This window comes from Nomascus leucogenys, chromosome 6 (genome assembly GCF_006542625.1).
Source record: "Nomascus leucogenys isolate Asia chromosome 6, Asia_NLE_v1, whole genome shotgun sequence".
Lineage (NCBI taxonomy): Eukaryota > Metazoa > Chordata > Mammalia > Primates > Hylobatidae > Nomascus > Nomascus leucogenys.
Window position 1 is genome coordinate 102,094,628 of NC_044386.1, and position 14,305 is coordinate 102,108,932.

At 40.2% G+C, this 14,305-nt stretch overlaps 1 protein-coding gene across 2 annotated transcripts in view; it reads right to left on the reverse strand.

Annotated features, from left to right (window-relative positions):
- The window catches only part of ADAMTSL3 (ADAMTS like 3), a 388,402-nt gene that overhangs the window by 69,261 nt on the left and 304,836 nt on the right, over nt 1–14,305 (reverse strand). For both annotated transcript variants that reach the window (XM_030814922.1, XM_030814923.1), the window contains exon 20: nt 3,659–3,812. In XM_030814922.1, coding sequence (XP_030670782.1) covers nt 3,659–3,812 — 154 coding nt within the window. The remainder of the gene's footprint in view (nt 1–3,658; nt 3,813–14,305) is intronic.

A 14,305-nucleotide genomic window follows, 5' to 3' on the forward strand; every position in this document is an offset into this window, starting at 1 on the left:
TTAAATAACTTGCTCAGTGTCACATGATGAGGTACTGGAAGAACTAGGATTTGAACTCAGGTGAGTGAGCTTAACCACAATGTCATATTACCCTTCAGACGTTAAGTGCGACTGAGAAAGCTTGCTGGGGAAGGTAGCGTTTGTGTTGACCCTTCAGGAGCAGGAAGAACTTCAGTCACTAGATATGAGGACAGAAAGAATTTGAACAAGGGGACTATGCAGGGATTGTTTGGAGAGAAGCAGGTGGTGGGTGTCATTGGACTATAGGGTGTGCTGTTGGCCTCTAGGGGGAGCAGAAGACATCTTTCCCACCTGACTTGGACCTGCTGCACACCAAAATGGTCAGAGCCAAGAAAAATCACCCCTCCAAAGAGGATGGGTTTTACTTAAACCCAAGGCACCGATTAGGACACATTTTCTAGAATTGAAACCTTGGTAGAAAATAAAGTTCACAGCACTACTGGGCCTGATTTTCTTGTCTACGGACCCCATTCCATAATGGATGGAGTAGATTATACATTTCTAATCTGAGGAGGAGAGGGGGTAGATTTGAGGTGAAGCAGAGAGAAAAATCAGGACATTATGCCACTTTAGTCTTGATATTCCTAATGGAATGAAAGACAAGTTCATTGATAGAGAAATGGGTCAGTACAGTCATTAGGAAATAGTTGCTATGGTGAATTTCTAGGGCATTCTTAGAAAATAGGGCACAAAGCCATTATTGCCCCTCTAAAATAGCATAAATATGAAACATGTCAAATTAGCATGGTGATATTATTTTCTTTAGGAAATCCTAGTGGCTCAGGCTAGGGAACCAACCCACCAACAAACAAATCACTTGAAAAGTAATACCAGGGTTGAAGCTGAGCAGGGGTCAGTGCAGGAGGTTAACGAAAGGTATAAAGATTTGGCGATAGAGTTGGCTAAGTGGAGACCTAAGGAATGCCGGCTAAGGTTTCTAGTGCAAGAGCAGAAACTGGGGATAGTAAGGAGATATGGAAGAACTAGAGGTCATGGTGAGGCACTAACTAAATAAGCAGGAGTGAGTTGAGGGTAAGGCAGAACAAGAAGCTAATTCTGACAGCCAAGTAGTGAGGAAGTCTAAGGGGTTATCAATGCCAAGGTGATGGGGTCAGTGGAATTGATGAGGTTGGGAAATTGGGACATCAGGTGTTAGAAAGGTCATCATCACAGATATTGGTTGTCTTGGATGTTAGGAAATGTTGGAGAGAAATCATGGTCCTGGTAGTGGTGTGTCCTGAAGAAGGGTGAAGAGTGTCTTGTAGGGTCTGCACATGGTGCCTTTGAAGGTATGAGATGGGGCAATCTACATGCTAAGTGTGTGTGAAGACAGCAGGGAAGCTGTGTAGAGAGGATAAGAGAATGCCAACCTCATCTCTTGCTCTGTCATATGGTGGTGAAGAGGATGCTATGTGAAAGTGTAGAAGCAGAACCTAAATTTCAGCAAGCAAGGGCTAGTGATCAAAGATTATGGAGTGAGGCGAGGCTATAGCTGAAGTGGGGGCCCAACTCAGGGTGCGATGGCTGTGCTGGGAGCATGCATTCCTGTCTCTTGTCTACCTTCATGACCTACATGTTTGGCAGGCAGGAGTGGGGTGGAGTAAAGAAAAAATATGACTATCTTTTTTTCTTGTGTTTTTTCTTTCTCCCTACAACTTGTAATTTTCTCTGCTCCTCAATGCATGCCAAAATAATTTATAATTTCATCTTGTACCACATTGGATGCCCTAATAACCACGATGTATTCACACATGTTATTCTGTTATTATTTTAGAGGAAGCTGCCAGTATCACTTTAATTTCACTCTCCTCTAAGGCAGTTTTTACAGTCTAGCCACACTGCTATGCAACCGTCCACAATTAATAAAAATCAGATAGAGAGGCAACTTGAACCAAGTATGATAGTACGCCATATGCTACAGACACTCCTGAATTCCAGGAGACTTCACAACTTGGAATCTCAAGTTTTTGGACTCAAGATTTTGGAAATGCATTCCTCAGGAAAAAAATGTTAATGTTGTCCATGAATCAGCATAGAGAGGCAGCTAAAAACGTGGGCTAAAGAATCAGACAGACTTGTGGTCAAGCAGTTCAGCTGGCAGCCAGGGAGCCTTAGGCAAGTCTCATGCCTTTTCTATGTCTTGGGTTTCTTGTCTCCAAATGGAGATAGTATCTGCCTCATAATGTTGTTCAGGGGACTAAATGAGATAATGCACACAAAGAACTCCACATAGTAATTGCTCAATAAATATCACTACTTAAAAAAAAAAACTTTATTATTTGTCTTATTTTGTTTTGTGAGTTTCTCCAGGAAAGATGTTGGCAAATTGAAGTTTTATATATATATATCATATATATATATAACATATATAACATATATATAAAAGACATATATATATATATATATATGTTTTCCTCTCCTAAGCAGCATTAAAATAAGAATAGTTCATTTTTAATTTTTTTTCCTTACCAACAGATCAGGAGGGTAACTGATAGAATAAATGTTATTTTACAGGTGAGTATTAAAGATAGTGAAAAAGTGGTAAATGAACTCCAAAGCTGTTATTTCCACTATGCCTGTTCCCTACCTCCCTTCCCAACCTCCTCACCACCACTCTGCTGCCTGCTTTTCAATTGCTGTCATGGCCGCCCTCAGCTTACATGTTTTAACACATAACTTTTTTTTCTTTCTTTTTTTTTTTTTTTTTTTTTTTTTTTGAGACAGAGTCTCACACTCTGTTGCCCAGGCTGGAATGCAATGGCGCGATCTCAGCTCACTGCAACCTCTGCCTCCCAGGTTCAAGTGATTCTCCTGCCTCAGCCTCTCCAGTAGCTGGGACTACAAGAGTGTGCCACCACGCCCGGCTAATTTTTTGTATTTTTAGTAGAGACGGGGTTTAACCGTGTTAGCCAGGATGGTCTTGATCTCCTGACCTCATGATCCACCCACCTCAGCCTCTCAAAGTGCTAGGATTACAGGCGTGAGCCACTGTGCCTGGCCCACATAACTCTTATATGAAACATACATATTCATGTGTAAACATATATTCTATCATGTACACTGAAAATACAGATGAATGCTACATGCATATTAGCTTTGGCTATAATGAAGCCATAATATGAACTCTTTATAGTAAGCTCATTATTCATAATTAATTGAGGTATACAAACTGCCATTTTTAAATCAAAGTTATTTCATGTTTTTATCCTTGCCAATTTTAATTATACACAAGAAAAAATACTTGAATGCTTAAAAATACGTAGCTCTTCTACTTTTATTTAAGTCCAAATGCATTCCTAGCAAAGTGAACCAGGAGGTATTTTGGCTTAACTTCTACAGGGAACACTCCTGAGCTCTAAGCAGAAGGAATTATGGCAAAGTAGAAGACATAAATCCAAATGAGGAAGCCTAAAAGATGCATTTGCTAAGTGGGCGGACATTTCTTAAAACAGACTTTTCTTGGAACTGTATCTTGGTCTTCCACGTTCTACTGATCGCTGCCGAAAACAACACTGAGTTCAGCTTGAGTTGCCTTACCCACAGATTAGAAATCTGGTGACGTATGGAAAATAAAGACATCGGGACAAAATGAACAGAATCAGCATATCTTGGTGAAGCACAGACACCACATACTTACTACTGCACTCAGGCATCTGGCAAGATCTTACGAGAGGGAGCCCTGGTAGATCCCTGCACATCATCTCACTGAGGGGGACGCGCCGACCTTTGGCTGTCAGCCTTTGACACACCTGCTTTCTTCTCTGGATTCCGACACCACAACTGACAGAACACTGAAATGAGAGTTGTGCAACAGAGTCAAATGGAGCATGAGCAGGCAGACCCAGCCAACAACAGCAAAGTCTCCAAGGGTGAAACAAGACGAAATTTTCAGTACGGATGTGCCAAGAAGAAAGCCATTTCCTAGGCTTGAACATCTTTTATGTCATGGAGAGTTTCTTCCTCCTCTCCTCCCCTTCCCTCCCCTCCCTTCTCTTCTTTCTTTCTTTCCCTTTTTCCTTTAGTCATGTCCTCTCTACCGCCCTCCCCCTCCCTCCATCTCACTCTTTCTTTTGGAGATAATAATTTCCAGTAATTTATTATTGTGGGATTTTGTTGGCATTGCAATTAATATCTAATTTATTTTTTAGCCATTCATTCATATAGTAAAATGATTTTGATTTTATTTTTTATTTTCATTTTAAAAATTTGGCCCTTTTAATAGTTTTGTTGAGGTATAATTGATATACAAAGAACTACACATATCTAATGTGTACAATGTGATGGGTTTGGGCTTAATGCAAACACCATATGATACCATTACCACAATCGGAGAAACAGACATATCCAACACTTTCCGAAGTTCCCTTTTGTTTTTTGTTGCCTGCTTGTTTTGTTTATTTATGACTAGAACACTTCACATAAGATCTACCTTCTTAATAAATTCTGAATTGCATACTATCTATTGTTAACTGTGCCTATAGGCACTATGTTTTACCGCAGATCTCTAGAACTTATTCAGCTAGTATAATTGAAACTTTACAACCATTTAACAACTCCCCATTTTCCCCATTCCCCCAGTATGGGGAAACCACTATTGTATTCTCTGCTTCTATGAGTTTGACAATTTTAGATACCTTATGTAATGGAGTCATGCAACATTTGTTTTTCCCTAACTGGCTTATTTCACTTAGCATAATGTCCTCTAGGTTCATCCATCTTGCAACAAATGGCAGGGTTTCCTACACTTTTAAGGCTGTAAAATATTTCATTGTATGTATATACAGTACCATATTTTCTTTATCCATTCATCTGCCTATGGGCATGTCCATTGTTTGTTTGTTTTTTGAGATGGATTCTTGCTCTGTCACCCAGGCTAGAGTGCAGTGGCATGATCTCAGCTCACTGCAACCTCTGCCTCTCAGATTCAAGCGATTCTCCTGCCTCAGCCTCCCAAGTAGCTGAGATTACAGGTGCCCACCACTGCACCCGGCTACTTTTTGTATTTTTAGTAGAGACGGGGTTTTATCATCTTGGCCAGGCTGGTCTCAAACTCCTGACCTCGTGATCCACCTGCCTCGGCATCCCAAAGTGCTGGGATTACAGGCATGAGAAACCACGGCCGGCCTTTTTTAAATTATTATACTTTAAGTTCTGGGATACATGTGTAGAATGTGCAGGTTTGTTATATAGGTCCACATGTGCCATGGTGGTTTGCTGCACCCATCAACCCGTCATCTACATTAGGTATTTCTTCTAATGCTATCCCTCCCCTAGCCCCCCACACCCTGACAGGCCCCAGTGTGTGATGTTCCCCTTCCAGTGTCCATGTGTTCTCATTGTTCAGCTCCCACTTAAGAGCGAGAACGTGCGGAGTTTGGTTTTCTGTTCCTGTGTTAGTTTGCTGAGAATGATGGTCTCCAGTTTCATCCATGTCCCGACAAAGGACATGAACTCATCCTTTTTTATGGCTGCATAGCACTCTATGGTGTTCCACATTTTCTTTATCCAGTCTATTATTGATGGGCATTTGGGTTGGTTCCAAGTCTTTGCTATTGTGAACAGTGCTGCAATAAACATATGTGTGCATGTGTCATAGTAGAATGATTTCCAATCCTTTGGGTATATACCCAGTTATGGGATTGCTGGATCAAATAGTATTTCTGGTTCTAGATCCTTAAGGAATTGCCACACTGTCTTCCACAATGGTTGAACTAATTTACACTCCCACCAATAGTGTAAAAGCATTGCTATTTCTCCATATCCTCTCCAGCGTCTGTTGTTTCCTGGCTTTTTAATGACCGCCATTCTAACTGGTGTGAGATGGTATCTCATTGTGGTTTTGATTTGCATTTCTCTAATGAGCTTTTTTCATATGTTTCTTGGCCGCATAAATATCTCCTTTTGAGAAGTATCTGTTCATATCCCTCGCCCACTTTTTGATGGGGTTTTTTCTTGTAAATTTGTTTAAGTTCCTTGTAGATTCTGGATATTAGCCCTTTGACAGATGGATAGATTGCAAAATTTTTCTCCCATTCTGTAGGTTGCCTGTTAGTCTGATGATAGTTTCTTTTGCTGTGCAGAAGCTCTTCAGTTTAATTAGATCCCATTTGTCAATTTTGGCTTTTGTTGCCATTGTTTTTGGTATTTTAGTCATGAAGTCTTTGCCCATGCCTATGTCCTGAATGGCACTGCCTAGTTTTTCTTATAGGGCTTTTATCGTTTTAGGTCTTATGTTTAAGTCTTTAATACATCTTGAGTTAATTTTTGTATAAGGTGTAAGGAAGGGGTCCAGTTTCAGTTTTCTGCATATGGATAGCCAGTTTTCCCAATACCATTTATTAAATAGGGAATCCTTTCCCCATTGCTTGTTTCTGTCAGGTTTGTCAAAGATCAGATGGTTGTAGATGTGTGGCATGATTTCTGAGGCCTCTGTTCTGTTCCATTGGTCTATATATCTGTTTTGATACCAGTACCATACTGTTGTGGTTACTGTAGCCTTGTAGTATAGTTTGAAGTCAGGTAGCATGATGCCTCCAGCTTTGTTCTTTTTGCTTAGGATTTTCTTGGCTATACAGGCTCTTTTTTGGTTCCATATGAAATTTAAAGTAGTTTTTTCTAATTCTGTGAAGGAAGTCAAAGGTAGCTTGATGGAGATACCATTGAATCTATAAATTACTTTGGGCAGTATGGTCATTTTCACAATATTGATTCTTCCTATCCATGAACATGGAATGTTTTTCCATTTGTTTGTGTCCTCTCTTATTTCCTTGAGCAGTGGTTTGTAGTTCTCCTTGAAGAGGTCCTTCACATCACTGTAAGTTGTATTCCTAGGTACTTTACTCTCTTTGTAGCAATTGTGAATGGGAGTTCACTCATGATTTGGCTCTCTGTCTATTATTGGTGTATAGGAATACTTGTGATTTTTGCACATTGATTTTGTATCCTGAGACTTTGCTGAAGTTGCTTATCAGTGTAAGGAGATTTTGGGCTGAAACAATGGGGTTTTCTAAATATATAATTATGTCATCTGCAAACAGAGACAATTTGACTTCCTCTCTTCCTATTTGAATACCATTTATTACTTTCTCTTGCCTGGTTGCCCTGGCCAGAATTTCCAATACTATGTTAAATAAGAGTGGTGAGAGACGGCATCCTTGTACTGTGCCGGTTTTCAAAGGGAATGCTTCCAGCTTTTGCCTATTCAGTATGATATTGGCTGTGGGTTTGTCATAAATAGCTCTTATTATTTTGAGATACATTTCATCAATACCTAGTTTATTGAGTTTTTAGCATGAAGGGGTGTTGGATTTTATCAAAGGCCTTTTCTGCATCTATTGAGATAATCATGTGGTTTTTGTCATTGGTTCTGTTTATGTCATGGATTATGTTTATTGATTTGCGTATGTTGAACCAGCCTTGCATCCCAGGGAGGAAGCCAACTTGATCGTGGTGGAAAATCTTTTTGATGTGCTGCTGGATTCAGTTTGCCAGTATTTTATTGAAGATTTTCGCATTGATGTTCATCAGGGATATTGGCCTGAAGTTTTCTTTTTTTGTTGTGTTTCTGCCAGGTTTTGGTATCAGGATGATGCTGGCCTCATAAAATGAGTTAGGGAGGAGTCTCTCTTTTTCTATTGTTTGGAATAGTTTCAGAAGGAATGGTACCAGCTCCTCTTTGTACCTCTGGTGGAATTCAGCTGTGAAGCTGTCTGATCCTGGGCTTTTTGTGGTTGGTAGGCTATTAATTACTGTCTCAATTTCAGAACTTGTTATTGGTCTATTCAGGAATTTGACTTCTTCCTGGTTTAGTCTTGGGAGGGTGTATGTGTCCAGGAATTTATCCATTTCTTCTAAATTTTCTAGCTTATTTGCGTAGAGGTGTTTATAGTATTATCTGATGATAGTTTGTATTTCTGTGGGATCAATGGTGATTTTACCATTTTTTATTGTGTCTATTTGATTGTTTTCTCTTTTCTTCTTTATTAGTCTGGCTAGCTGTCTATCTATTTTGCGAATCTTTTCAAAAAACCAGCTCCAGGATTCATTGATATTTTTGAAGAGGTTTTCGTGTCTCTATCTCTCTCAGTTCTGCTCTGATCTTAGTTATTTCTTGTCTTCTGCTAGCTTTTGAATTTGTTTGCTCTTGCTTCTGTAGTTCTTTTAATTGTGATGTTAGGGTGTCAATTTTAGATATTTTCTGCTTTCTCCTATGGCCACTTAGTGCTATAAATTTCTCTCTAAACACTGCGTTAGCTGTGTCCCAGAGATTCTGGTACATTGTGTCTTTGTTCTTATTGGTTTCAAATAACGTATTTATTTCTGCCTTAATTTTGTTATTTACCCAGTAGTCATTCAGGAGCAGGTTCTTCAGTTTCCATGTAGTTGTGCAGTTTTGAGTGAGTGTCTTAATCATGAGTTCTAATTTGATTGCACTGTGGTCTGAGAGACTGTTTGTTATAATTTCCACTCTTTTGTATTTGCTGAGGAGTGTTTTACTTCCAAGTATGTGGTCAATTTCAGAATAAGTGCGATGTGGTGCTGAGAAGAATGTATATTCTGTTGATTTGGGATGGAGAGTTCTGTAGATGTCTATTAGGTCCACTTGGTCCAGAGCTGAGTTCAAGTCCTAAATATCCTTGTTAATTTTCTGTCTGTTGATCTGTCTAATGTTGACAGTAGGGTGTTAAAGTCTCCCACTATTATTGTGTGGGAGTCCAAGTCTCTTTGTAGGTCTCTAAGAACTTGCTTTATGAATCTGGGTGCTCCTGTATTGGGTGCATGTATATTTAGGAGAGTTAGCTCTTCTTGTTGCATTGATCTCTTTACTATTATGTAATACCCTTCTTTGTCTTTTTTGATCTTTGTTGGTTTAAAGTCTGTTTTATCAGAGACTAGGATTGAAACCCCTGCTTTTTTTTTTTTTCTTTCCATTTGCTTGGTAAATATTCCTTCATCCCTTTATTTTGAGGTTATGTGTGTCTTGGCACGTGAGATGGGTCTCCTGAATACAGCACACCTATGGATCTTAACTCTTGATCCAATTTGCCAGTCTGTGTCTTTTATTTGGGGCATTTAGCCCATTTACATTTAAGGTTAATATTATTATGTGTGAATTTAATCCTGTCATGATGATGCTAGCTGGTTATTTTGTCTGTTAGTTGATACAGTTTCTTCATAGTGTTGAAGTCTTTACAATTTGGTATGTTTTTGCAGTGGCTGGTACCAGTTGTTCCTTTCCATGTTTAGTGCTTCCTTCAGGAGCTCTTTTAAGGCAGGCCTGGTGGTGACAAAATCTCTCAGCATTTGCTTGCCTGTAAAGGATTTTATTTCTCCTTCGCTTATGAAGCTTAGATTGGCTGGATATGAAATTCTTGGTTGAAAATTCTTTTCTTTAAGAATGTTGAATATTGGCCCCATTCTCTTCTGGCTTGTAGGGTTTCTGCAGAGAGATCCACTGTTAGTCTGATGGGCTTCCCTTTGTGGGTAACCCAATCTTTCTCTCTGGCTGCCCTTAACATTTTTTCCTTCATTTCAACCATGGTGAATCTGACGATTATGTGTCTTGGGGTTGTTCTTCTAGAGGAGTATCTTTGTGGTATTCTCTGTATTTCCTGAATTTGAATGTTGGCCTTTCTTGCTATGTTGGAGAAGTTCTCCTTGATAATATCCTGAAGAGTGCTTTCCAACTTGGTTCCATTCTCCCCTCACTTTCAGGTACACCAAACAAACGTAGGTTTGGTCTTTTCACATAGTCCCATACTTTTTGGAGGCTTTGTTTGTTCCTTTTCATTCTTTTTTCTCTAATCTTGTCTTCACGCTTATTTCATTAAGTTCATCTTCAATCTCTGATATCCTTGTTCTGCTTGAGCAATTTGGCTATTGATACTTGTGTATGCTTCATGAAGTTCTCATGCTGTTTTTTTCAGCTCCATTAGGTCATTTTTGTTCTTTTCTAAACTGGTTATTCTAGTTAGCAATTCCTCTAACCCTTTTTCAAGGTTCTTAGCTTCCTTGCATTGGGTTAGAACATGCTCCTTTAACTTGGAGGAGTTTGTTATTACCGACCTTCTGAAGCCTACTTCTGTCAATTCGTCAAATTCATTCTCTGTTCAGTTTTGTTACCTTGCTGGAAAGGAGTTGTGACCCTTTGCAGGTGAAGAGGCATTCTGGTTTTTGGAATTTTCAGCCTTTTTGTGCTGGTTTTTCCACATCTTTGTGGATTTATCTACCTCTGGTCTTTGATGGTCTTTTGATGACCTTCAGGTGGGGTTTCTGGGGTTTCTGTGTGGACATCCTTTTTGTTGATGTTGATGTTATTCCTGTTTGTTAATTTTCCTTCTAATAGTCAGGCTCCTCTGCTGCAGGTCTGCTGGAGTTTGCTGGAGTTTGCTGGATGTCCACTCCAGGCCTGGTTTGCCTGAGTATCACCAGCAAATGCTGCAGAACAGCAAAGATTGCTGCCTGTTCCTTCCTCTGGAAGCTTTGTCCCAGAGGGGCACCTGCCAGATGCCAGCCAGAACTCTCCTGTATGAAGTGTCTGTCGGCCCCTACTGAGAGGTGTATCCCCATCAGGAGGCGCAGGGGTCAGGGAACCACTTGAGGAGGCAGTCTATCCCTTAGCAGAGCTTGAGCACTGTGCTGTGAGATCTGCTGCTCTCTTCAGAGCCAGCAGCCAGGAACATTTAAGTCTGCTGAAGCTGCGCCCACAGCTGCCCCTTCCCCCAGGTGCTCTGTCCCAGGGAGATGGGAGTTTTATCTATAAGCCCCTGACTGGGACTGCTGCCTTTCTTTCAGAGATGCCCTGCCCAGAAGGGAGGAATCTAGAGAAGCAGTCTAGCTACAGTGGCTTTGCCAAGCTGTGGTGGGCTCTGCCCAGTTTGAATTTCCCAGAGGCTTTGTTTACACTGTGAGGGGAAAGCCACCTACTCAAGCCTCAGTAATGGTGGATGCCCCTCCTGCCACCAAGCTGGAGCATCCCAGGTCAACTTCGCACTGCTGTGCTGGCAGCGAGAATTTCAAGCCAGTGGATCTTAGCTTGCTGGACTCTGTGGGGGTGGGATCTGCTGCGCTAACCACTTGGGTCCCTGGCTTCAGCCCCTTTCCAGGGGAGCAAACGGTTCTGTCTCACTGGTGTTCCAGGCACCACTGAGGTATGAAAAAAACCTCCTGCAGCTAGCTTGATGTCTGCCCAAATGGCTGTCCAGTTTTGTGCTTGAAACCCATGGGCCCTGGTGGTGTAGGCACTCGAGGGAATCTCCTGGTTTGTGGGTTGTAAAGACCATGGGAAAAGTGTAGCACCTGGGCTGGAGTGCACCATTCCTCACAGCACAGTCCCTCAAGGCTTCCCTTGGCTATGGGAGGGAGTTCTCTGACCTCTTGCACTTCCCAGGTAAGGAGATGCCCCACCCTGCTTCAGCTGGCCCTCCATGGGCTGCACCCACTGTCTAACCAGTCCCAATGAGATGAGCCAGTACCTCTGTTGGACATACAGAATTCACCCGTCTTCTGTGTTGATCTCACTGGGAGCTGCAGACCAGAGCTGTTCCTATTTGGCCATCTTGCCAGCCATGGCTGATTTTGCTTTTACAATACTCATTACCAAGTATCCAAGAAATATAAATGTATAAAAAGGAAAGTTTTAAAAAAATCACCCAAACTGCCATATTTAAAGTAACATGAATAGTGATAATCAGTGTGTATACATGCAATTTCAACTTAAAAATTTAATGCAATTGTATTAGGTATATTAGAAAAAAAGACATTAAAGTAAAATTAGAGTTGTTGAATGTTTGATATTTTTTAAACCATGATTAATTCCCAAAAGAACACTCTAAAGTTAATAAAGAAGATTAAATAAACCAACAAGAGATTTGGACAGTTATTTTTAATGACATTTTGACTTAGGAGAGTATTTATTGGCTTGCTACTAAGAAGGATGAGGAAATAAGCACACTTACATTTCCTCTACTGTATTAGTCCAATCTCATGTTGTTAATAAAGACATACCCAAGACTGGGTAAGTTATAAAGGAAAGAGGTTTAATAGACTCAGTTCCACATGGCTAGGGAAGCCTCACAATCATGGCAGAAGACAAAGGAAGGGCAAAGGGATATCTTACATGGCAGCAGGCAAGAGAGAATGAGAGCCAAGCGAAAAGGGAAACCGCTTATAAAATCATCAGATCTTGTGAGACTCATTTACCACCACGAGAACAGTATGAGGGAAACTGCCCCCATGATTCAATTATCTCTAACCGGGTCCCTCCCATAACACATGGGAATTATGGGAGCTACAATTCAAGATGAGATTTGGGTGGGGACACAGCCAAACTATATCATCTACCTCATCTCTCCAAATTTCAATTAGTTTTCATTTTATTATTTAGGTAATGTCAAGATTTCTGATATTTATGTTATGTTCTATAATATAATTGTTAGTTGATTAGTCTTAATCTTACACAAATGAATTCATTACTCATCTCCCACCTTTTTTACCAGGATCTATGCATTCCTGGATTCTCTGTAATGAGTCATCTCTGTATCTCATCTTGGCCCTACAGCTTTTTCAAGGGCTTATCAGACAGTATTCTCTGACTGCCTCTCTGTTGTCTCTCTACATGAAGAACACAGGATGAAGAGGAAATCCTTGAGTCATGCTTGCTTTTCCTTAGAATTGTGTAGATCCTGCTCCATTGTCCTCTTGCATTGAATGCTTCTATGAAGATGAGAATTTTTAGTTTATTTGGCTGACTTTCTGTTCAAAGGGGTTTTGCTTTATCCATGAGGTTCAGCATCTTACATAGGCCTAGTGGCGCATGCTGTGCTATTATGACTTGCAGATAAAAGCTTTTATTAAAGGGAATTAGTTCCCCTTATTTTGTCTCTGAATACTTTTCTGTTCCATGAGTTTTGTTCTTCTCAACAAATACCAATTGTGCTTATGTTTGATCTCCTTTGTCTGTCTTCCATATCCCTTATGGCCACTAAAAACCAATTTTACATCTTTGTTCTTTTCCATATAATTTGATATGACTTATTCCAGTCTGTATCCCACCTCTCTTTATTTCCAGTCATTTCCTTTATTTTCTTAAGTTGTTGCTTGTAATGTAAGTTTTGTGTTTGCTATTTTTGTATCTACCATTTAAAAATTTTTCTCTTTTTTCCTGACTGTTCCAGTTGTCTTTCCATCTCCTTCTGTTGTCTTATAGTCTCTTTCTAGTGTCTTACAGTGTCTTATAGTCTCAAACCTCACTTTAAAGCCACTTTTTCCCTAGACATCAAGACTATAACTTCCTTGGAAGTATAGAACCTATCTGTCTGAACTTTTCTCTGGGGAAAATCTTTGTTATGTTATCCATGTGATTCTTGCTTTATGCTCCATTCCCCATCCCATGACTTCCTCCTTCCCTTTTGATTTTTTCCCCCAGTTTTGGTGCATGGATATTATGCTGGTGCTTTGAATACAGCTGGCTGTTTGTGAGTAGCACGGTGGGAGAAACGAGCTAGGAAACTTTACATCCATTTGTTGTCTTCAACATTCTGTCACCAAATCTCTTATTTCCTCTACCCACATCTCCCTTCAGATTTTGGAATTTGAATAGTTGATGAGACAAATAAAAGAGCCTCTTAAATAACTGGCTTACTGTGTAATAATCCAGCAATTGCTGCCCCTCCCCCCCTTCCTTCATACCACTTCATCTCTGGCAGCCTTCCTTGGCAAGCATGCATAAAAATATGCTTTCTCCCTCAGCTCTGTCTCCCATCACGGTTCTGCAAGGGACATCCTCAGTTTTTTTTCCGAGGTACTTTGTGATCCAGGATCTAGTCTCTGTCATCAAAGAACTGGAATAGGCCTTTCAGGACTGCCACATTTACTCCTAGGGAAATCTATATCCTGCTCGGCGCCTGAGGAAATATTTGTCAGCTCTCAGCCTTCCCTCTCATTCTGGTCCAGATTTTGTGGTCTTTGGCAGGTGTGTTTCATAATTTATAGTTTGGGATTGTGGCCATTTCATTGTTCATTGAAGACACAGTGTTCCTTCTCTTTCATTCTTTTAGTGGGTTTTTTGTTGGGTTTCAAAGGAGGAAAACGGAATTTTAAAAAATGCCTTTAGTGACATCTTTTAACAGAAAGCCCTAATTATTATTATTTTTCAGTATAGACAAAAGCTTTTTGTAAGCTTTTGAATAAATATTTTTAAACTACCATTACCATATTATCACTTTTTTAACAAGTCAAAACATCACCTAGGAGTTTCTCACATAATAAAAATGAATGTCAGCTT